General features: G+C 41.8%; 1 protein-coding gene across 1 annotated transcript; it reads left to right on the top strand.

Annotated features, from left to right (window-relative positions):
* The first annotated feature begins 6,021 nt into the window (after positions 1-6,021).
* LOC311130823 (tetratricopeptide repeat protein 39A-like) lies at positions 6,022-24,250 on the top strand. Its single transcript, XM_084163621.1, has 17 exons — positions 6,022-6,114; positions 10,381-10,512; positions 11,920-11,963; positions 12,333-12,400; positions 12,556-12,620; positions 12,714-12,813; positions 13,002-13,067; positions 13,174-13,282; positions 13,477-13,544; positions 14,021-14,080; positions 14,183-14,344; positions 14,583-14,674; positions 19,620-19,740; positions 20,201-20,312; positions 20,446-20,560; positions 22,304-22,420; positions 22,587-24,250. Exons 1-17 carry the CDS (start codon positions 6,050-6,052, stop codon positions 22,702-22,704), a joined length of 1,614 nt encoding a protein of 537 aa, XP_084019747.1. The 5' UTR covers positions 6,022-6,049; the 3' UTR covers positions 22,705-24,250.
* The last annotated feature ends 448 nt before the right edge of the window (positions 24,251-24,698 follow it).

Raw genomic sequence — 24,698 nt, 5'->3', positions numbered from 1 at the left:
ACCTTTTTTTCTAAATGGCCTCAATTTTGCCCCCCTGTTTCAGGTTACAGTTACCAGACAACAAAGATGCACTCAACTCTACAGAACCATCAAACACGTAAGTCTCAGAGTCAATGGCTGAGTGATATACAGGATTTAGTAGTTTGTGGAAAGGGTATTGACAGTTTGCGGTCAGTGGGAAGGCAGTGACATCACTCCTTCCTGCTGGCAGTAATCTCAGCTCCGGTCCAGGCAGGGATTGACCAAGAGGAAGACCAGCCTATCTTCTCATCCATAGAGATATCATTTGATTTAAATGCCTCTCACCAATGCCTCTCACATGTGGGAAGAAGGCTGTTGTTATGACCACACCGTTTTATTGACATCACATGATTGGAGGTGGAGCTGTCCCTGAAATAAAATGCTTTCCCATGATCATGTATAACAGAAAGCAATTCCGGGCTCCCGCAGTGCTAGAGGCGTCACTACAGATCCTGGTTCGATCTCGGGCTGTATCACAACCGGCCGTGATCGGGAGTCCCATAGGGCGGCGCACAATTGGCCCAGCGTTGTCCGGGTTAGGGGAGGGCTTGGCCGGAGGGGCTTTACTTGGCTTATCGTGCTCTAGCAACTCCTTGTGGCGGGTTGGGCGCCTGCAGGCTGACCTCGGTCGTCAGGTGAACAGTGTTTCTTCCGACACATTGGTGCTTCTGGGTTAAGTGGGTGGGTGTTGTTTGGCGGGCCATGTTTCGGAGGACGCATGACTCGACCTTCGCCTCCCAAGCCCATTGTTGCAGCGATGGAACAAGAAAAGGGGGTATTTTTTTTAAACTAAAGAAAGAAAGAAAGCAATTCCACTGAAGCAAAAAGAGCAGGAGCCAAATAAAATGTTGGGACTAAATTGAACCCCTAGTTGCTTTCCTAGTGCTCATATTTTAAAAAACTTAAACTGATTCAGCTTAACAGATGTCAGTGAGAAAGCTAATAGAACAGTGTGTGTGTGTGTGCACGTGCGTACGTGCGTGCGTGCGTGAGCTGACCTCTTTGCTTGTGTCTTGAGATTTACAGATTTACCATGTTGCAGATCACTTCTCCTCTATGACCTAATTTAGACAGCTGTCTGAGAGCTCATTCTGATAAGTGGCTGGCTCGTTCCATGGGTCATTCACTTTCAGAGCGATTGGCTGTAGTGCAATTGCTGGGTCTCAGTGGTACTCATCTCTCCTACACACTACACAGCATCCTACTGGCTCTGTCCTACTGGCTCTGTCCTACTGGCTCTGTCCTACTGGCTCTGTTATAGGGGGCAGTGTGTCTGTGCTGCTGCAGTAGTCAGCCTGAGTCCCTGCAGTAAAGGCTTCCTTCTTCGCAGGACTCTTCCTCTCACCGGCATGAGGTCACTGTACATCTCTGTACAGAATCTTACTGAGGGATTTTGAAATCTTCTATTCAATATTTTCAGAGATCTGAATTAGTACAGTTCATTTTTGTTCAGCGTCCGAGTGCAGTAGCCTGTCCTCTTCGGTTGTCCTGTGCGGCTAGGCCAGCCCTGCCACTGCCTCAGCCAATCAGTGAGGCGACTGCAGTGTGTAGCGTGAGTGTGATGATGGGAAGAGGTGGGATAGGAGAAGCATTTAGGGACTGTGAGCCTGAGAAACGGCTACCACATCCATTTAGGGACTGTGTGTGTGAGAGCGATAGAGTGTGTATGCATGTGTGTTTGGAGGCGTATAGTTGGGGGGTGGAAGATGTTTAGTTTCCCTACGTGTGATAGTCATCCCAATCTTATTAAGGGCTGCGTTCTTCCTCCCCTCCCCTCTCCTGCCTGCTGCTGTTGCCAGAGGGAGAGACCGTCGGGCTGCGCTGCTGAAAAGGCCTGAGCCAGATAGTCAATTCTCTTCTGCGTTTGCTGTCTTTACTTCCCTCTAGTACTCTGTCTGCCAGATGAAAATGTCAGGAGAAGCAGAAACTCTATCAAACGGGTAAGAGTTATGTAGATACTGCTGCGTGGTGAAGTGATAGGTACTGACAATGTGTTGAAGTAAACAGAGAGATGCTGAGTTTGTGGTTTTGTGTGTGTGTGTGTCTTTGAATGTGATATACTGTCACAATTAATCATTTCTGATTTTGACTGTGATTGAGATAAGGGAGGATTCTTTAATTGAGCCGTATCCGGTAAAACTTGACAGGTTTTTTAAAGATCCTCCTCGTCTCTTTTGTCTGATGATTTCATTGTGTTTAGGAGCAGCTTGTTTTACTGCAGTATTGCTTTGTTTGCCTTTGTTTTACTCAGTGTACAGTACTTTAATTCAATGGAAAATAACACTGGTGAAAGCAATCAGGAGGAATGCAGATAAAGCAATGTTTTGTCACTCTGTCTTTGTTTGTGTGTTTGTGTTCACCTGAGTGTGTGTGTGTGTGTGTGTGTGTTTGAGCGTCTCTCAGAGTAGTGATCTCTATTATGCAAGTTGCCCTCCAGAGAAATCATCATCGCAGAGTTGCTGACTTCAATTAATTAATTATCTGGATGTATACTATGCACAACCTTTCAGGAAACAATAGCCTCCATTGTGTGTACATTATCATGCCATTTCTCAGACCCACCTACAGCATGCCTCTATTGAGTTTATGGTTAACAGTCTTTATAAGTGTGCTATGTTCATTCAAATGGCCAGAGTAGCCAATACGCCATTGTTAAACTACATTGTCCTGCTTTAGCACTATCTCTTGAACAAGTCTTCTCGAGTTGTCCAATTTCCATCTGTACTCTCTGCTGGACAAGTTTGCTATCTTTGGTCTGATAAACAACATAACTAGCTCTCCAACATAACAGCCAAGTCACTTGACATTTTTGATGTGCGTCAGCAGGTTTTCTTTATTCAATAAGAAATATCACACTAAAGGTGGTGTGCTGATTGTAGCAACTGATTTGAAACTGGGCCTTATGGACCATTTAGATGGAAATACAGAAGCTACTAGAATGATTCCATCTTTATTTATCTTAATACTGCATTACTTTTCAGGTATTGCTTATACACTTCATTATAACTAAGTGAATTGAATACGTTCATGACTGTTCCTGCTCACCAACTGTGCAGGAAGTTACAGGCTGGTGCTGGTCATAGATTGGATGGATGGCATGGTCATCCCCATGTCATTAGCCTGTGAATGAGTGGAAATACAGGCTTGTTGTTCCATATGATCCCTAATGGACTCATTACAGTTTGAGCGATTTCAACCATGGTCTAGCACAGGGATGGGCAACTGGCGGCCCTCCCTTTTTTAGGCCCGTGAATCAATTTAGGAAATATAGAAACTCAGTCACGGGAACAGCAGTTTTTCTCTTGTTATGTCAGTCACTGACAGTCAATCAATTAGCCCATGTCAGCATTGTTTTTGTAGTAATCTAAACTTGTAGTAATCATGGTCGAATTACAGACCGGGGGGCCCCCATTGATTTAGTTAGTCACGCTCACTCAGATATCATATTAAAAACTGTAAACATTTCTCTCCATCCTATGGCAAAATGTGTAGAATTGCAGTAAATGAGCTGTAAAACGGCTAATCTTTCTCTCCGTCTCATGACAAAATGAGTAGAATTGCATGAAGTTAGTTATAAAATTGCAAAATCTTCTCTCCGCCGATGGCAAAATATGTAGAACTACAGCAAACTTGCTGTAAAACAGCAACATTTTCTCTACTCCCCATGGCGAAATGTACAGAATTGCAGGAAATTTACTCTAAAACAAAAAAAATGTCTCCACTGTCAAGAGCAGGGCCGCTAAAATGTTTGGCATGCAAGGTGGGGCCCCATTTTGGCCCCCAAAAGGCTAAGGCCGGCTCTGACTGCATGTGTGGGTATGGATGTGGGTACACAGACCCTCGAGTCACTTCGGCCCCTCATGATGAATTCAGATTTTTTGTGGGCCCCACCCCATCAAAGTTGCCCTGGTCTAGCATAAAGAAGTCCTCTGTATCACTGATCTGCAGGAATGTAAAAGGATGTCAGTTAGCCATCCTCATAGTAGAGATTCTCCTCAGTTGTGTAGGCCAGACTCCATTGTTTGGTTCAATACATTGTGTATGAAAAAAGTATGAAAATGTATGCACTCACTAACTGTAAGTCGCTCTGGATAAGAGCGTCTGCTAAATGACTAAAATGTTTTAAAAAATGGTGTCCATGAGCCCAATTTGCTGAGAAGACATTATGTCAACTTTGGGACTGTTAAGCTTGGGGTGTTTTAGGTATGGTACAGTTTGGCAAATAGTGTGACGAACCACCACTTTGTTGTGAACTTCAGAGCCCTCAGCCAAATTGTTGCTGTGTCTTTTTGGGTATAACTTCGGACAGTTTTCTTGTAACCTTTTTATGAAATGTTACTGAGGGCACACAGTAGCTTCAGAGGTACCTACTGTACCAGTAAATATCTGTTGTACACAAACATCAAAAATGTTAATCAATGAAAGTGCATAGTGCTCTATTGTTTGGTGCTCTATTGTTTTTAATGGAGAGGAGCCTTGACATCACCAACAGAGATTTGTTTGTTTGGGATGAAGATTCTAGCTTTATATGAAAAGATGTGGTGAACCCCAACTTATTTGGATTAAATCACCCATTTGAAAGACCCATAATTTGATGCCGAGCGAATGAGAAAGCTGCTCACTGAAGAAACTGAAAATAATCCAATAATCTTGTCAGATAAGAAAAATTTAGCTTTAGGCTGATAGCAGTAAAATAACACACACACTAGTAGATAGAACAGCAGTGAAAACCATGTACACTGAACAAAAATATAAACGCAACATGCAACAATTTCAAAGATTTTACTGAGTTACAGTTCATATAAGGAAATCAGTCAATTGAGATAAATAAATTAGGCCCTAATCTATGGATTTCAGATGACTGGGAATACAGATATGCATCTGTTGGTCACAGATACCTTAAAAAAAAAAAAAGTATGGGCGTGGATCAGAAAACCAGTCAGTATCTGGTGTGACCACCATTTGCCTCATGCAGCGTGACCTCTCCTTCACATAAAGCTGATCAGGCTGTGGTACACGTCGATCCAGAGCATCCAAAACATGTTCAATGGTGACATGTCTGGCAACAGCTCTGGTGGACCTTCCTGCAGTTAGCATGCCAATTGCACACTCCCTCAAAACTTGAGACATCTGTGGCATTGTGTTGTTAGACAAAATTGAACATTTTAGAATAGCCATTATTGTCCCCAGCACAAGGTGCACCTGTGTAATGATCATGCTGTTTAATCAGCTTCTTGATATGCCACACCTGTCAGGTGGATGGATTATCTTGACAATGGATAAATGGTCACTAACAGGGATGTAAACAAATTTGTGCACAACATTTGAGAGAAAAAAGCTTTTTGTGCATATGGAACATTTCTGGGATCTTTTATTTCAGCTCATGAAACATGGGACCAACACTTTACATGTTGCATTTATATTTTTGTTCAGTATAAAAGCCTGCTCAGATTGGGTGGGAAAGTGGGACAATATCATGACCTGCGCTCTTCACAGAACGTTTGGAGGTTGTCCGTGTTCCTCTTGCCCCCCAATAAATACAGAACAGGGGCACTTCAGCAGAGCTGCCTGGGAGAGAAAATAAGTGACGTGGCTCTTTTTAAAGATATCTGTTAATGTAGATAGCCAGTGAAGTGCTCCTTTGTAGTTAAAGCTGTGTCATGCTACTTTACAGACTGCTACTCTACATAGAACTCAGACATTTCACCTAGTTGACATGAAAAAACAAATAGGTTTTGTCCTGGGGTTCATTCATAAAATAATAGAATACATTTAGGTCCACTGGGAAGTTGGCAGTAATCAGCTTCTTTCATTCAACAATGTAAACCTAATTTATCAGAGGTAAATTATTTACTTTTCTGAGGGGATGTCAAGAATATAATGTGTTATTCTAACATTTAGGTCCTGCACTGGGAACCAATGGGTAGGTACTTAATTGACCAACCCTTCATCTCTCTCTTTCCCCTTTCCCCCTTTTCTGTATCTCAGGTCCCTGAAGTCGGACCTGTCTTTGGCCCTGGAGGACTGCATGGCAGCAATGGACCTGTTCCTGAGGAATGACTTTGAGGAGGCCCTGTCCAGGCTTCGCTGCAGGTGAGAGACTTGTGCCCTGGTCATGTGTGTCCACACAGCTGGCTGGTGGAAATACACAATGTGAGTGGTGCTACAGTGTACACTCTGGGCTAGTTTAATAAACACCACCACCTCTCCTGTTTGACACCCCTTCAGCATTGTGTTCAAACACACCATCATCAGGTTTCTTACATTTCCCCTGTGAATTTTCCCCTCCATTATCATAACCTTCTCAACATTCAATATTTTCTCTTCTTTGGCCACTCCCGAGTCCCAGTTTCTCTCCAGCCCTCCCTAGTGTGTTTTCCATTTCTCATCCCCAACTCAATGGATGCCCTTTATCCCTTTCAGTTCCCATGCTGATATCCTGTCTTAGTTCTGAATACATGGTAGCCTAGTCTACGTATACAATTAAGGAAATATTTACCCCAGAGGATAATCTCTCCAAACCTCTGGCTCTTACCACCCAAGGCTTGGCATATTCTGTCAGCTGTCACCCTGGGGCGAGACAAGGGAAGTGATGGTAGACTGAGTTATGTAGGCAGAGCAAAGGTTTAGGTACTTAAACTCCCCTATGGCTTCCTTTGTTTGCTATTCCAAGAAAACCTTTGTGAGAAAAGCCTCAAGAAGGCCTCCACGTCATCAGCATCCTAGTGTGTAATATTACCTTATGTGTTTGTTGAGCATAGGTTTACACAGCATTATGTGGTAGAACAGTGATTAGAGAAAATCTACGGAAGGAAAAAACCTGTAGAGAAAGCCTGCGGTGCTGAAATAGCAGTGACTCGCTCTCTCTATCTCTTCTCCCCCCCCCCCCCCCTCCCATATACTAAACACTTTTTTGGTTACTACATGATTCCATATGTGTTATTTCATAGTTTTGATGTCTTCACTATTATTCTACAATGTAGAAAATAGTAAAAATAAAGAAAAACCCTGGAATGATTAGGTGTGTCCAAACGTTTGACTGGTACTGTGTATATATATATATATATATATATATGGGTGGTTTATATTTAAGATAATATTGTACAGCTTTTTCATTCTATTTTTGTGTTTTAAAATATTCTTATTAGATTTGGTTTTAAATATGTGACAAGGCCACACAGAGGGCCAGAGATAATTACAGAAACCTGTGATAATCTGAAGTACCCAAAAAGGCCTATAGATGTCATCTGATAAAATTCCATATATTCCTTTAACGTTACCAAAATTCAGATAGTTTACAGGTAAACTTTGAACGTTTCCAGTAATATACCCTCCCTTTGCAACCCTACTCATGTTGGCACTTTCAACAAGTCATTAAACGTGAGGGCTGTCAGGTTATGTCATTCACACTGAAGCATGTGGAGAAAGAGCAACTTTTCTACTGCTGGCTGTCTCTTTTGAAGGTAATGTTTTTTGCAGGACGTTAGATTAGATTTACCAGTGATGGTGATTAGGCTTCAGGAGATAGGAGTTCAGGCCTGTCACAGTCACACCACCGGCCCTTGTCCATCTCCACAACAGTCAACAACAGAAGGCAGGCAGGAGGCACAAACATCCCAATTCATGGCCTGTTTTTACCATTCTGCTCTCCTGACTAAATATCTCCTGATTTATGTCTCCCCTTTAAATAATGTGTATGGTTTTTTTTATGTGACATGCATTTGATGATAAAGTGTATATTTACACATTGTGAAAGTGAGTCACACAAAAAGAAAAACTTTATTTTCGATAGGTAAGGTACCCAGGACGACACTACTCATCTTGTGGCTGATAGACTAATGATTTTTTAAGTGCTGCTTCTTTTTGTACAGAAGTCTTCTCAGTTGTCGCATGAGTTGTTTTGTGGTCTATGGCAGTCAAATATCAGGCATGCAGACATGCAACATTCCAGTGAAGAGACCTTTGTCGCACCAGCATTGTCCCATAGTCACTGGGACTATGGCGGAACTTGCTGGGAACCAGTCAGACCAGCACTCTTGGGTGTGCATTGTCAGACCCGCAGTGTCACATTCAGGGACTTAACATGGGCCTGTTTCCAAGGGAACATATAACTTAGGGTATTTTCACATATAGTTATCTTTTTAAAAAATGATCTCAGTCCTCTTTAAAGTGAACTCTCGGGTAAAAAAAAAGCAAAATAACTCTGTTCTCTTTGCATTCACACTGCCCTTGCCTTTGAATGAGGACTCAACTCTTTTGCCAGTTCACTTCACCTATTTTGTGGTCTGTCCTGTTTGCATTCACAATGCTATGTTTAGAAAGGAACCAATATCTTTTTCCACCATTCACTCAATGCACTCTGGGTTTTTACAAAGTGCAGGACAAGCCATTCCATAAGAATGTGTTATCGGACAGCTAGATATACCTACTTCTAATAGATTGCATTTAGTTAAAAGATTACACATAATAATTGTAATCAGAAGATACTATTAACATGTAAATATTATTGGTAACAGAATAAATAGCAGAAGAATAACTGCAGATTAAATAATGCTGTAATTGAAAATTGTACACCCAATGTAGGCTACTGCCCCTTTAAGAGCTAGAATGAATTTTGTACCCTATGTTGCGATTCTCATGCTATTCAAACACTACAATCGAATAAACAGCTTATGAAGCTCTCTTAGCCTATAGATCACATATTGCAAACAAATAATCTGAACTAAAAACTCCACATGTGTTTTGGAATTTCTGTGCATCCTTGACAATCGCTAATCAATAGGCCTAACCAAAAACAGCACACGTTTTTTTCTGCGAATATGCACATCATCATCTTCTCTCTATTGTGGCTCCAATGTGAGAGGGTTTATGGCAGGGGAAACGGTGTTGCAATAGTCTAGTGTGTGGTGCGGGAATAATGACAAGCAAACCTGGGGAGCTTTTGTGTTCACGTTTCCCTAAAAAAGGGAACCGGACTGCGGAATTCAAGCGAACCGAAGTCAGACCACCTCTCGAGATGGTCTCAGTTCAGTTCGCTTCAGGGGCTCTTTTGAGGGTTCTGAGTTCCTTTGGTGTGTTCACACTGCACAAAAAATTAAGCGAACTGAGTTCAGAAAAAATTGGTTGAAAGGGACCAAGTGTGAAAACACCCTTAACTTCAAGTAGCTGGGCTTTTAAAGAGTATTTGGTCAGAAAATACATTAAATATACTACATATTGAATGTCAATGATTATATACTTATACTTTGACAGTAAGGACCATCGGGTTCTTGGTCACCTCCCTGACCAAGGCCCTTCTCCCCCGATTGCTGAGTTTGGCCGGGCGGCCAGCTTTAGGAAGAGTGGTTCCAAACTTCTTCCATTTAAGAATGATAGAGTCCACTGTGTTCTTGGGGACGTTCAATGCTGCAGAAATTTTTTGGTACCCTTCCACAGATCGGTGCCTCGACACAATCCTGTCTCTGAGTTATACGGACAATTCCTTCGGTTTGGTTTTTGCTCTGACATGCACTGTCAACTGTTGGACCTTATATAGACAGGTGTGTGCCTTTCCAAATCATGTCCAATAAATTGAATTTACCACAGATGGACTCAAAGTTGTAAAACATCTCAAGGATGATCAATGGAAACAGGATGCACCTGAGCTCAATTTCGAGTCTCATAGCAAAGGGTCTGAATACTTATGTAATTAAGGTATTTCTGTTTTTTATTTTTAATACATTTGCAAAAATTTCGAAAAACCAGTTTTCATTTTGTCATTATGGGGTATTATGTGTAGATTGCTGAGAAAAAAAATAATTGAATCCATTTTAGAATAAGGCTGTAATGTAATAAAATGTGGAAAAAGTCAAGGGGTCTGAATACTGAATACCATTTTTTGGGACGCAATGCGCGTCATGGGAAAAACCATTAAAAAACAATTAAAATAAAAACAGAAATATTTACTACACAACAAACATAATAGGATAAAAACAAAAGAATAGCAATAAAACTCAAAGACTCAAAAACACCTTAAGGTGTGACTTGTTAAGCAAATCTTTTCTCTCCAACTTATTTAGGCATGCCATATCAAAGGGGTTGAATACTTATTGACTCAAGACATTTTACATTATGGGGTATTGTGTGTAGGCCATTGACAAAAACAATTATTTTAAAATCAGGCTGTAACACAACAAAAGGTGGAAAAAGTCAATCGGCATGAATACTTTCTGAAGGCACTGTGTACTTGAGCTCCTCTTTTCACGACGTGCAAAGGAATCTTTTTTGTTGAGTTATCTGATTTGCATTTTGAGAAGGCAACAATAGCTGCTAAAAATAGAGCTGAATATTTCTGTGCTGTCTTTTTTTTCCCCTTCCTAGAACCAAAGACAGCATGTACCATGCGCTCACATACGCCACCATACTGGAGATGCAGGCCATGATGACCTTTGACCCGGAGCACATCCTGGCAGCTGGCAACACCATGAAGGAGGCTCAGGCAGTGTGTCAGCGGTAAGGCTCATTTGTAAAGGGTCCACATTCTAAGAGCAGGAAAATGTCCCAGCACACACTTCCAGTTAGATGCACATTTCTGTAATTGTGGATGAGCTTTCTTCAGTCTACCTTCATCAGAGCATGTCTCCACAAACAATAGTGGGACAGATAAGGCCACACAGTGAGCCAGAGGTAATTACAGACACCTGTGGTAATCTAAAGTACCCAAAAGGGCCACTAGATGTCATAATAGCAGATAGAAATACAGTACAAATACTAGATAGAACAGAACATATTATAGATGTATTTCTACTAGAACAAAATGCATGTACAAATAAAACATTTGGTGTTAGTATAAGGAACCCATACTCTCAAAAAGTGAGCAATACAGCCGAAAAGGGGCAACAAAAAAATGGGTCCACATAAACATTATTTTTATTTAATGAATTCAAAAACAAAAGTTTAGACTCAGTGGTAAGGCTCCCTTATCATATCTATTCAATCATGAAGAGAGGAATCACATGCTCTGATCAGGTGAAACCACTTTGTGAATTGCGTAACACGTGTTTATAACCAAATAAGTCACATTTAACTCTCATATTATGAACAACAACAATATACAGAGGAAATCCATTTGGCTCTGGATAAACCCTGCCATTCCAGTGGGGAAAGCCTCTGGCTATTTTGGGAGATGTCCATCCTGGTCTGTGGTGGCTGGTGAGCTCCATGTTCTGTGAGATAATCACAGAGCAGATATCACCCAGGTCCTATCAGATCTTGCTGGCTGGGGGAGTTTGAGTGGCCTGTAACAGTGAGCTCTGGAGTTGTGAAAATGTCCTGTACGGACACACCTTTCCAAAGGGTGGGACACACACACAAACTCCCGGACTGGGCCTGCCACACCTTCTGAGACCCTGAGGGGGCAGGGGAACCCCATGACAGCTGTCTGGCTACGAGGCCCAGGACCCTGTGTTAATCTGGGAGACGCTCTACATTTTATCAACATAAGCTATGGAATGTGGCTGGGCCACACTGATTTGCATGAATTGTAGATATTAAACCTCCTGTAAAAGTTGTACTTGCATAGATATTTTCCCATAGATCACTAATCGACAGTGGTTACAGTAAACCACTCATTATATGTGTGTATCTACCTTAATCCATATTATTCATCTAATTCAGATACTGAAACCTGATTTTTGTTAGAAATACCTGTCAATGTCTCTCTGAATGTGGTTACTACATGTCACCGTTTTTCAATATCCAAGCACAGGAATGTGTTGAATTCCCAGATTCTTAGCTCACACATCCACAGACTGGTGTTGAGTTGTTGTGAACCAACTCTGCTATGTCTGTCTCATCAAACACTGTAATGTGGCATGTTGGATTTGGTGTGTAATGAAAATAAAGTGTATTCTCTCCCAGGTTCCGCAAGAAGTCAACCTTTAGCAACAGAAACTCCACAGAAGGTTAGTATGGTTGGAACATACTTATTACTTCAGTACATTCCACTTAGACATAGACATATTGTTTTACCACAGGCCTCTTATCTTATCACTCTTATCACTAGTGTAAATGTAACAATGTTTTTTATAGTTGTGTATTCCTAAGTAAATTAAACACAGCTACTGTGAAACTGGAGAATATACTCTGTTTTGAGAGATTTTAATTTATTACACCTTTACTTTAAGTCATCATGGTTGTTCACTAGTTGTTCACTAGTTGAGAATACAGTTTAAAATGTGTTTCTTGTCTGTGGGTTTATTGTGCAGCCCCCTGCTGATGTAGTGGTTTCAGGATGTCAGATGATAATAAGTGTGCTGTCATTTTCACCTCAGAGGAACTCCATGCTGAAGTGTGCTATGCAGAATGTCTCCTGCAGAGGGCAGCACTCACCTTCCTTCAGGTAACTCACTTCTACCGCAACATCAGCAACACACACCCACTGACACTCACTATCTCGCTGAAGCGAAGCACTGATACAGATTTAAAAAGTTAATTGTGCATTTATGATATTGTTCTTTGTATCCTTAAACATTTTCTTTCCCCCTGTTTTTGTAGGATGAAAACATGATCAGTTTCATCAAGGGAGGAATTAAAGTGAGGAATAGCTACCAGACATATAAGTAAGTACTCTTGATGTAGTGCATGGCCCTTATAGTGCATTCCCCTTATGTCTCAACTCATTCTATAGTAAAGAATGTATATCTGTATTTCAGAGAGCTTCATACGGTCCTCCAGTCCTCTAGCTACGTCCATGGTGACAATCATGGGCATTTTGAAGGCGGGGTCAAGCTTGGAGTGGGAGCCTTCAACCTGGTGAGGGAAATGCTTCATGTCAACAATGTTTGTGGTCCAGTTTGCTGGGCTGGTAGACTGTAAAGAAGGACCCTTTGGGGTGTTATGGTTATAGCTACTCTGTGTAACTCAAAGCATGGTCCTGATTGGTACAATATGTAATTGTATCTGGCTCATCTTCTCACTCTGTGTTCTTGGGTTGTGTACAGATGATCTCCATGCTGCCCACTCGTACCCTCAAGTTGCTGGAGTTTGTGGGTTTCTCTGGAAATAAGGTAGGTTTCCTACTGTTAGCCAGGTGGCCCTGAGATTATGTGTGAGATGCTGGACTGGGCTGGGCTAAGCTAAGCCCCCTGTGTCCTGTGTTGTGTGTGTCTGTAGGAGTTTGGCTTGCAGCAGCTGATGGAGGGCTCAGCAGGGCAGACGTTCAGGTCCTTCCTATGTAATATGCTGCTGCTGTGCTACCACACCTTTATGAGCTTCATCCTGGGTGAGAGAAAGACTGATGTTACCACACATCAAATGTTACCACACTGACCTTTTCAACTGCCAAAACAAGCTCTATACTGTAGCCTAGCCACATTCTGGTTGGTGTTCACCTCTCCGGGAAAAAGGAAAACCCTGGTCATATCTTGCACGAATGTCCTAAACTAACATTAAATAACACCTCCTTACGGCTTGCAGGCACTGGGGAAGCGGATGTGGAGGAGGCAGAGAAACTCCTTCAGCCTTATCTCAAACAGTATCCTAAGGTCAGTGAGGACATTGTAGCATGTGCACTGAGTATACACCTGCTCTTTCCATGATGTAGACTGACCAGGTGAATCCATCTTATTGATGTCACTTGTTAAATCCACTTAAATTAGTGTAGATGAAGGGGAGGAGACAGGTTAAAGAAGGATTGTTAAGCCTTGAGACAATTGAGACATGGATTGTGCCATTCAGAGGGTGAATGGGAAAAACAAAAGATTTAAGTGCTTTTGAATGGGGTATGGTCGTAGGTGCCAGGCACACCGGTTTGTGTCAAGAACTGCAACACTGCTAGGTTTTTCACACTCAACAGTTTCCTGTGTGTATCAACAATGTTCCTAATGTTTGGTATACTCAGTGTACAGTTAAATCATATTCCATTTGTATTGACTTTGTGAAACTACTGTGAATTATTTAGTGCATATGCTTGTACACACACTCATTCCCATCAAAACAGTTCATAGTGTGTTGTTTTTAGGGATCCATCTTCTTGTTCTTCGCTGGTCGGATTGAGGTTATCAAAGGACACCTGGATGCTGTGAGTGTGCATCAATGATTCTGACTACTACCAAAATGATTGTGTTTAGACTACAAATCTGGCCAGCTGTCACATGTATTCATATGTGTGTGTTTGTAACAGGCTATAGAGCGCTTTGAGGAGTGCTGTGAAGCTCAGCAGCAGTGGAATCAGTTCCATCACATGTGCTACTGGGAGCTGATGTGGTGTTTCACATACAAGAGACATTGGAAGATGGCCTACTTCTACGCTGATCTGCTCAGCAAAGAGAATGCATGGTCCAAGGTGGGACATTCTGCAGTAATTGTATTTATGCATATCAGTTCTATATAGTGCAGTATGAAGGACATCTGTTTCAGGACACTAATGGTTGCATTATCTCGCTGGCAAATGCGACAGTCTTAACAGAATATAGATTTGTTTGTTTAACAGCTTTTAATGTATTCCACTTAGTCTCTAGAGGGACAAATCTATGTTGATGCTTACAGAGTTACAGTAGTAACACATGCACATTTCCCTCCAGGCAACATATGCGTATATGAAAGGTGCCTACCTCAGCATGCTGACCAGGGAGGAATGCCAACCATTCAGGGAGAGCGAGGTAGCGCTATTCAGGTAGGTCACTGCAACAAACAAACCCCTGTGTCACCAAACTGTTGGAAAAGATTGTTTGACCAAAGACCATGCTATTTCTCTGTAAACAAATGAACAACAGACTTTCAGCATGCTTATAGAGAAGGGCGCTCAACATGTACTGCACTGACACAAATGACTAATGATTGGTTGAAAGAAATGTATAATAAGAAGATTGTGGGAGCTGTACTGTTAGATTTCAGTGTTGCCTTTGATATTATTGACCATAACCTTTTGTTGAAAGATATTTATGTGTTATGGCTTTTCAACCGCTGCCATATCGTGGATTCAGAGCTATCTGTCAAATAGAACTCAGAGGGTTTTCTTTAATGGGAGCTTCTCTAATGTCAAACATGTAAAGTGTGGTGTACTGCAGGGCAGCTCTCTAGGCCCTCTACTCTTTTCTATTTTTACCAATGACCTGCCTCTGGCATTAAACGAAGCATGTGTGTCCATGTACAGAGCATTCGGAAAGTATTCAGACCCCTTGACTTTTTCCAAATTTTGTTATGTTACAGCCTTATTCTAAAATTGATTACATAATTTTTTATCCTCATCAATCTACACACAATACCCCATGATGACAAAGCAAAAACAGTTTTTTTTTATAAATGTTGCAAAAAAACAGAAATACCTTATTTACATAAGTAAATTGATTGGACATGATTTGGAAAGGCACACCCCTGTCCCGAGACCCTTTGCTATGAGACTCAAAATTGAGCTCAGGTGCATCCTGTTCCCATTGATCATCCTTGAGATGTTTCTACAACTTAGCCTGTGGTATATTCAATTGACTGGACATGATTTGGAAAGGCACACACCTGTCTATATATGTCCCACAGTTGACAGTGCATGTCAGAGCAAAAATCAAGCCTTGGGGTCGAAGGAATTGTGCTTTGAGCTCCGAGACAGGATTGGGTCGAGGCACAGATCTGGGGAAGCGTACCAAAACATTTCTGCAGCATTGAAGGTCCCCAAGAACACAGTGGCCTCCATCATTCTTAAATGGAAGATGTTAGGCGCCACCAAGACTATTCCTAGAGCTGGCCGCCCGGCCAAACTGAGCAATCGGGGAGAAGGGCCTTGGTCAGGGAGGTGACCAAGAACGCGATGGTCACTCTGACAGAGCTCCAGAGTTCCTCTGTGGAGATGGGAGAACCTTCCAGAAGGAAAACCATCTCTGCAGCACTCCACCAATCAGGCCTTTATGGTGGAGTGGCCAGACGGAAGCCACTCCTCAGTAAAAGGCACATGACAGCCCGCTTGGAGTTTTCTAAAAGGCACCTAAAGGACTCTCAGACCATGGGAAACAAGATTATCTGGTCTGATGAAACGAAGATTGAACTCTTTGGCCAGAATGCCAAGCGTCACATCTGGAGGAAACCTGGCACCATCCCTACGGTGAAGCATGGTGGTGGCAGCATCATGCTGTGGGGATGTTTTTCAGTGGCAGGGACTGGGAGACTAGTTAGGATCGAGGGAAAGATGAACGGAGCAAAGTACATAGAGATCCTTGATGAAAACCTGTCCAGAGCACTCAGGACCTCAGACTGGGGAGAAGGTTCACCTTCCAACAGGACAACGACCCTAAGCACACAGCCAAGACAATGCAGGATTGGCTTCGGGACAAGTCTCTGAATGTCCTTGAGTGGCCCAGCCAGAGCCCAGACTTGACCCGATCAAACATCTCTGGAGAGACCTGAAAATAGCTGTGCAGCGCTCCCCATCCAACCAGACAGAGCTTGAGAGGATCTGCAGAGAAGAATGGGAGAAACTCCCCAAATACAGCTGTGCCAAGCTTGTAGCTTCATACCCAAGAAGACTCGAGGCTGTAATCGCTGCCACAGGTGCTTCAAGGTGAAAAATCTGTCGATGTGCCCTTAAGCAAGGCACTTAACCCTAATTGCTCATGTAAGTCGCTCTGGATAAGAGCGTCTGCTAAATGACTAAAAATGTAAAATGTAAAATGTTCAACAAAGTACTGAGTAAAGGGTCTGAATACTTATGGAAATGTGATATTTCAGGGGGGTTTTTGTTAGTGTTTTTGCCAAAAAATAAATAAAAAGTGTATTTGCTTTGTCATTATGGGATATTGTGTGTAGATTGATGAGGGCAAAAAAAACAATTTTATCAATTTTAGAATAAGGCTGTAACAAAATGTGGAAAAAGTCAAGGGGTCTGAATACTTTCTGAATGCACTGTATGCTGATGATTCAACCATATACGCATCAGCAGCCACAGCTAATGAAGTCACTGAAAACCTTAACAAAGAGTTGCAGTCAGTTTTGGAATGGGTGGCCAGTAATATACTGGTCCTGAACATTTGTAAAACTTATAGCATTGTATTTGGTACAAATCATTCCCTAAGTTCTAGACCTCAGCTGAGTCTGGTAATGAATGGTGTTGCTGTTGAACAAGTTGAGGAGACTAAATTACTTGGTGTTGCCTTATTGTAAACTGTCATGGTCAAAACATATAGATTCAGTGGTTGTAAAGATGGGGAGAGGTCTGTCCGTAATAAAGAAATGCTCTGCTTTTTTCACTCCACAAAGCAAGTCCTGCAGGCTCTAGTTTTATCTTATCTTGATTATTGTCCAGTCATATGGTCAAGTGATGCAAAGAAAGACCTAGTTAAGCTGCAGCTGGCCCAGAACAGAGCGGTACATCTTGCTCTTCATTGTAATCAGAGGACTAATGTAAATACTATGCATGCCAGTCTCTCTTGGCTAGGAGTTGAGGAAAGACTGACTGCGTCACTTCTTGTTTTTATAAGAAACATTGATTTGTTGGAGATTCCTAATTGTTTGCACACAGACACAGCGCTGACACACACACTTACCCCACCAGACATGCCACCAGGGGTCTTTTCACAGTCCCCAGGTCCAGAACAAATTCAAGGAAACGTACAGTATTATACAGAGCCATGAGTACATGGCTCTGTATTCCATCTTACAGTTGAAGTTGGAAGTTTACATACACCTTAGCCAAATACATTTAAACTCAGTTTTTCACATTTCCTGACATTTAATCCTAGTAAAAATGCCCTGTCTTAGGTCAGTTAGGATCACCACTTTATTTTAAGAATGTGAAATGTCAGGCACTCAATTAGTATTTGGTAGCATTGCCTTTAAATTGTTTAACTTGGGTCAAACGTTTCGGGTAGCCTTCCACAAGCTTCCCACAATAAGTTGGGTGAATTTTGGCCCATTCCACATGACAGAGCTGGTGTAACTGAGCAAGTTTTGTAGGCCTCCTTGCTCGCACACGCTTTTTCAGTTCTGCCCACACATTTTCTATAGGATTGAGGTCGGGGCTTTGTGATGGCCACTCCAATACCTTGACTTTGTTGTCCTTAAGCCATTTTGGCACAACTTTGGAAGTATGCTTGGGGTCATTGTCCATTTGGAAGACCCATTTGCGACCAAGCTTTAACTTCCTGACTGATGTCTTGAGATGTTGCTTCAATATATCCACATAATTTTCCTTCCTCATGACGCCATCTATTTTGTGAAGTGCACCAGACCCTCCTGCAGCAAAGCACCCCAACAGCATGATGCTGCCACCCCCATGCTTCACGGTTGGGATGGTGTTCTTCGGCTTGCAAGCATCCCCCTTTTTCCTCCAAACATAACGATGGTCATTATGGCCAAACAGTTCTATTTTTGTTTCATCAGACCAGAGGACATTTCTCCAAAAAGTACGATCTTTGTCCCCATGTGCAGTTGCAAACCATAGTCTGGCTTTTCTATGGCGGTTTTGAAGCAGGGGCTTCTTCCTTGCTGAGCGGCCTTTCCGGTTATGTCGAAATAGGACTCATTTTACTGTGGATATAGATACTTTTGTACCTGTTTCCTCCAGCATCTTCACAAGGTCCTTTGCTGTTGTTCTGGGATTGATTTGCACTTTTCACACCAATGTACGTTCATCTCTAGGATACAGAACGCGTCTCCTTCCTGAGCGGTATGGCGGCTGCGTGGTCCCATGGTGTTTATACTTGCGTACTATTGTTTGTACAGATGAACGTGGTACCTTCAGACGTTTGGAAATTGCTCCCAAGGATGAACCAGACTTGTGGAGGTCTACAAATGTTTTTCTGAATTCTTGGCTGATTTCTTTTCATTTTCCCATGATGTCAAGCAAAGAGGCACTGAGTTTGAAGGTAGGCCTTGAAATACATCCACAGGTACACCTCCAATTGACTCAAATGATGTCAATTAGCCTATCAGAAGCTTCTAAAGACATGACATCATTTTCTGGAATTTTCCAAGCTGTTTAAAGGCACAGTCAGCTTAGTGTATGTAAACTTCTGACCCACTGGAATTGTGATACAGTGAATTATAAGTTAAATAATCTGTCTGTAAACAATTTTTGGAAAAATTACTTGTGTCATGCACAAAGTAGATGTCCTAACCGACTTGCCAAAATTATAGTTTGTCAACAAGACATTTGTGGAGTGGTTGAAAAACTAGTTTTAATGACTCCAACCTAAGTGTATGTAAACTTCCGACTTCAACTGAATATAGCGCAAGTGAAGAGCAAATCTGGTTTCAAAAAAATTAATAAAGCAACACCTCATGGCACAACGTCTCTCCCCCATGTGACCTACTTGTGTAGGTATGTAGTGTGTATGTAGTGACATGTATGTGTAACTGAAAGATGCACACACACACACACTACATGTTCATGTTTTTAAATGTATGTAAATTGTAACGTTTTTTGTCTGTAATGCCTTTTTTCGTTATGTCAGATCCCAGTAAGACTAGCTGTCGCCATTGTTAATGGGGATCCTAATAAATAATAATACATTTTAAAAAACATAATGCTTTGTACTCTATTCATTTATTTTTACCCAGACATTTGAGATAATCAAGTTATTCTATCCAAATGAATCTATATCTTATATGTATCTATTGTCAATCCATTCCAGGCAGGTACATGGGCTTAAGCAGAAAATTGCTGGAAAGTCTTTGCCAACTGAGAAGTTTGCCATCCGAAAAGCCCGTCGCTACCTGACTGAGAACCCCGTAACACTACCTGCACCTCCTCTGGTCAGTACAAGTCTCCAAATCCCAACCCTAGGTGACTCTTTTGGCATAGAAGAACTGAGTCACTGCCAATGTCACTACCTTATCCCCTTAAATAAAATCCAAAATGTAGCTAGCAAGGTTATTGTTAATGAGTGCATTTCGCAAGTGGGTAGTTTGCATCAACTACCTTCACTAAAACAACTGGAATGGTTTTGCCTGCAAACTTTGGTTTCAAATCGCAACGTTCTGGCATGTCTGCCTCGTGATTTGTTGGGAAAGTTGTCTGTCTGAAGAGGACCCATCACAGAATTTATTTTCTCCATTATCGAAGTTGCCAAAAGAATCCGTCATTGAAACCAGACCCTAGTCACTGTTGCCTAGGGTCGGGTTTTCAAGACTAGGTCAGTACTGCGTGGTCTGACCACATGCTCACTATTAAAGTGTAACTGTGACACCCTGTGGCCTTGTCTGTCCTCTGCAGGAGATGATGTACATCTGGAACGGCTACACAGTCATCGGGAAACACAAAGACCTGACAGAGGGCATGCTGAAAACACTGGATGAGGCACAGGCAAAACTCAAAAGTAGGCCAAGTAAGTAACACAAACTCATGTCCCCCTGGAGAGTTGATATTGCCTCTACACATTCATTTAGGAACAGCATTAATGCTTGGAGTCTAGTGTGTGAGAGTGATGGGGCCTGAGTGTTGTATGTTGTGTTCCTCAGGGACCGAGTTCACCATAGACGACCAGTGTCTGGTGAGCCTGCTTAGAGGTCTCTGTCTGAAGCACCTGGGACACCAGGAGGAGGCTGAGCACTACTTCACCCACGTCCTCTGCAAGTGAGCTCAACACACACCAATATTCAGCACACACTCACATTTTCACAATATGACAGTAGAAGATACAGTGGGGGAAAAAAGTATTTAGTCAGCCACCAATTGTGCAAGTTCTCCCACTTAAAAAGATGAGAGAAGCCTGTAATTTTCATCATAGGTACACGTCAACTATGACAGACAAAATGAGAATTTTTTTTCCAGAAAATCACATTGTAGGATTTTTAATGAATTTATTTGCAAATTATGGTGGAAAATAAGTATTTGGTCAATAACAAAAGTTTCTCAATACTTTGTTATATACCCTTTGTTGGCAATGACACAGGTCAAACGTTTTCTGTAAGTCTTCACAAGGTTTTCACACACTATTGCTGGTATTTTGGCCCATTCTTCTAGAGCAGTGATGTTTTGGGGCTGTCGCTGGGCAACATGGACTTTCAACTCCCTCCAAAGATTTTCTATGGGGTTGAGATCTGGAGACTGGCTAGGCCACTCCAGGACCTTGAAATGCTTCTTATGAAGCCACTCCTTCGTTGCCCGGGCGGTGTGTTTGGGATCATTGTCATGCTGAAAGACCCAGCCACGTTTCATCTTCAATGCCATTGCTGATGGAAGGAGGTTTTCACTCAAAATCTCACGATACATGGCCCCATTCATTCTTTCCTTTACACGGATCAGTCGTCCTGGTCCCTTTGCAGAAAAACAGCCCCAAAGCATGATGTTTCCACCCCCATGCTTCACAGTAGGTATGGTGTTCTTTGGATGCAACTCAGCATTCTTTGTCCTCCAAACACGACGAGTTGAGTTTTTACCAAAAAGTTCTATTTTGGTTTCATCTCACCATATGACATTCTCCCAATCCTCTTCTGGATCATCCAAATGCACTCTAGCAAACTTCAGACGGGCCTGGACATGTACTGGCTTAAACAGGGGGACACGTCTGGCACTGCAGGATTTGAGTCCCTGGCGGCGTAGTGTGTTACTGATGGTAGGCTTTGTTACTTTGGTCCCAGCTCTCTGCAGGTCATTCACTAGGTCCCCCCGTGTGGTTCTGGGATTTTTGCTCACCGTTCTTATGATCATTTTGACCCCACGGGGTGAGATCTTGCGTGGAGCTCCAGATCGAGGGAGATTATCAGTGGTCTTGTATGTCTTCCATTTCCTAATAATTGCTCCCACAGTTGATTTCTTCAAACCAAGCTGCTTACCTATTGCAGATTCAGTCTTCCCAGCCTGGTGCAGGTCTACAATTTTGTTTCTGGTGTCCTTTGACAGCTCTTTGGTCTTGGCCATAGTGGAGTTTGGAGTGTGACTGTTTGAGGTTGTGGACAGGTGTCTTTTATACTGATAACAAGTTCAAACAGGTGCCATTAATACAGGTAACGAGTGGAGGACAGAGGAGCCTCTTAAAGAAGAAGTTACAGGTCTGTGAGAGCCAGAAATCTTGCTTGTTTGTAGGTGACCAAATACTTATTTTCCACCATAATTTGCAAATAAATTCATTACAAATCCTACAATGTGATTTTCTGGATTTTTTTGCCTCAATTTGTCTGTCATAGTTGACGTGTACCTATGATGAAAATTACAGGCCTCTCTCATCTTTTTAAGTGGGAGAACTTGCACAATTGGTGGCTGACTAAATACTTTTTTCCCCCACTGTACCTACTCGATTACTATTCCTTACAAGTTTAGCAAATACCTCCTTTCTTGTTTAAATCCTGATCTCTGCTGTATTTTTACTCTTGTCAGTGAAACACAGATCAAGTTTGATCACTACTTGGTTCCCAATGCACTGCTGGAGCACGGGCTGCTATGTCTGGAACAAGGGAGGAAGGAGGAGGGAATCAAACTACTGGAGACAGCCAAGTGAGTGTCTTGGTTCTTACACAACATAATTATCTCTACCCATCCCAATACAGTAGTTCATTGGAATTCTTAAACATGACTTATTTGCAATAATTCTATAAGAAAAGACAGTTAAATCATCTGGTCAATCTTTTTAATTGTTCTGCTCTTTCCCCAATATTTACAGGCAAAATTACAAAAACTACTCCATGGAATCACGGACACATTTCAGAATCCAGGCTGCTTTGCACAAGGCCAAGGCCACAGGCGAGAATGGAATTCACACCATGCCCTCCAGCCCGTAGCTGGTGTGGGCAAAACAGGGCCAAAGTCCAGCCATCCCAAAGTGCACAGCCCAATGCAGCAGGGATGAGGCAGAGTACCAAACCACCCACTACCAGCAACAAGTGCTTGACTTGCCAGCCATCGAGCTTTCAGAAAGACACACAACACTACACAAGCATTCTGTACACTAAACAGTCAAAAGCATACAGACACTAGTATTTACTCAGACAAAGAAATTCTACGCAATATATAGAAAATACCTCACTGATGGATGGAGATGTACAGGGTCACATCCGTCTATTGCAAAAACCTATTAGTTACCAATGCCTGAATATTCTCCCTCTAGTATAAATACATACATTCACTGACAAACAGGTATTTTCACACCTGTCACAAGGGTTTCTGCAACATATAGTATTTGAGTGGTTAACGGTATTCTCCTTCCTGGGTTTTTCCCTCTGCTCGGAGCTAATGACTAAAATCACTGTGGCCAATCTTGGACAATGTCTGTCTTGGGTTGACCATGTTATATGGCAGATAACCTCCTGCCCTAATGCCTTGATCTCTGTGATTATTCTACTGGATTTATTCTTATTTCTTCTTTTTCACCCTCCTTTCCCGACTCTGAACAGCTCAATGGAAGTTTTGGCACATTGGAAAATAGTGCCCACTGACTGCACAAAGTTAAATCATCCAGCCATGCAAACTCACATTGCAGGAATACACGTGATGGTAGGGGGTTATTTTGTCTGTGTTTATTTATTAACTTCAATGGCGACTTTTACAAAATTGTCCCGTTTTAAGTGGACAGATGAATGTGTCTTTTAGAAAGGCAGACTCCTTCCTTGTTATCTTCATGTGGACACAACCCAACAGTACTTGAGCACAAACAAACAAGTCTTTCAGATTGACACAGGAAAACCAGGCTGCCAATTCCATCTGTAGTGAGTGAAGCTTTGACAACCACTAGAGCCTTCCATATATAAATATACAGCTCCAACATCAACCTATACAAGAATGGCTTATAGGAAACTATTATATATTAAATAGTTCCTTTCCTGTGTAATAAATTAGCTAATAGACTGTGTATGACCAATGTTATTTGTAATTAGAAAAAGGGTTACCTTTTTTCATGTTCTATGACTATTTAAACTCTTATGTACAACAAGATGAGTATCCAAACCCAAGCTTCTAGAATGGTGTCTCAAGTTTAAATGTTGTAATCAGAACTGATTTATTGATACTTAGAATATGGTTTTAAGTGAAAGCAATTGACCAGGAGTCCATTTAGACTTTTCTAAAGGGGAGAGGAAATGTAGACATTGATTTATTTTAAATATAGAGATGATTGTAGTTTGGGATGTTCTAATGATTATGTTAGACATTTTCTTGTTTTGTTCCATGGTTTTATTTTAATTAACTGACATTAGTACAAACAATCTTATTGGCACTGTGATGTTGAGGTCAGCATATTATATGGGGCATGGCTACTAAACAGATTGACATTCCTGGACCTGTACATGCTGAATGTTTGTTTTGTAATTTAAGATTAAATGATCAAATAAGTAACTCAAATTTAGTCTGGTTATTTTTTTTACTTTTGTATGACCCCTTTGCTTTTGGATAACTTGATGAACTGCACTCTGAACACCAAGCTGCTGTCTGGATTTCAAATTGGTTATTGTTTGTGTATGTATTTCATATAACAGTCTAAAGTGACTAAGAACAGTCAAAACTGCCATATTGCTTTCACTTATAACAGATGCAGCGCTCCTAGTGGCCGGGGACTTTAATGCAGGGAAACTTAAATCCGTTCTACCTAATTTCTACCAGCATGTTAAATGTGCAACCAGAGGAAAAAAAACTCTAGACCACCTTTACTCCACACACAGAGACGCATACAAAGCTCTCCCTCGCCCTCCATTTGGCAAATTTGACCATAACTCTATCCTCCTGATTCCTGCTTATAAGCAAAAACTAAAGCGGGAAGCACCAGTGACTCGGTTAATAAAAA

This window comes from Coregonus lavaretus (assembly GCF_964263955.1).
Source record: "Coregonus lavaretus genome assembly, chromosome: 6".
NCBI classification, from domain to species: Eukaryota; Metazoa; Chordata; class Actinopteri; order Salmoniformes; family Salmonidae; genus Coregonus; species Coregonus lavaretus.
This window is presented reverse-complemented; position numbering and strand designations above follow the sequence as displayed.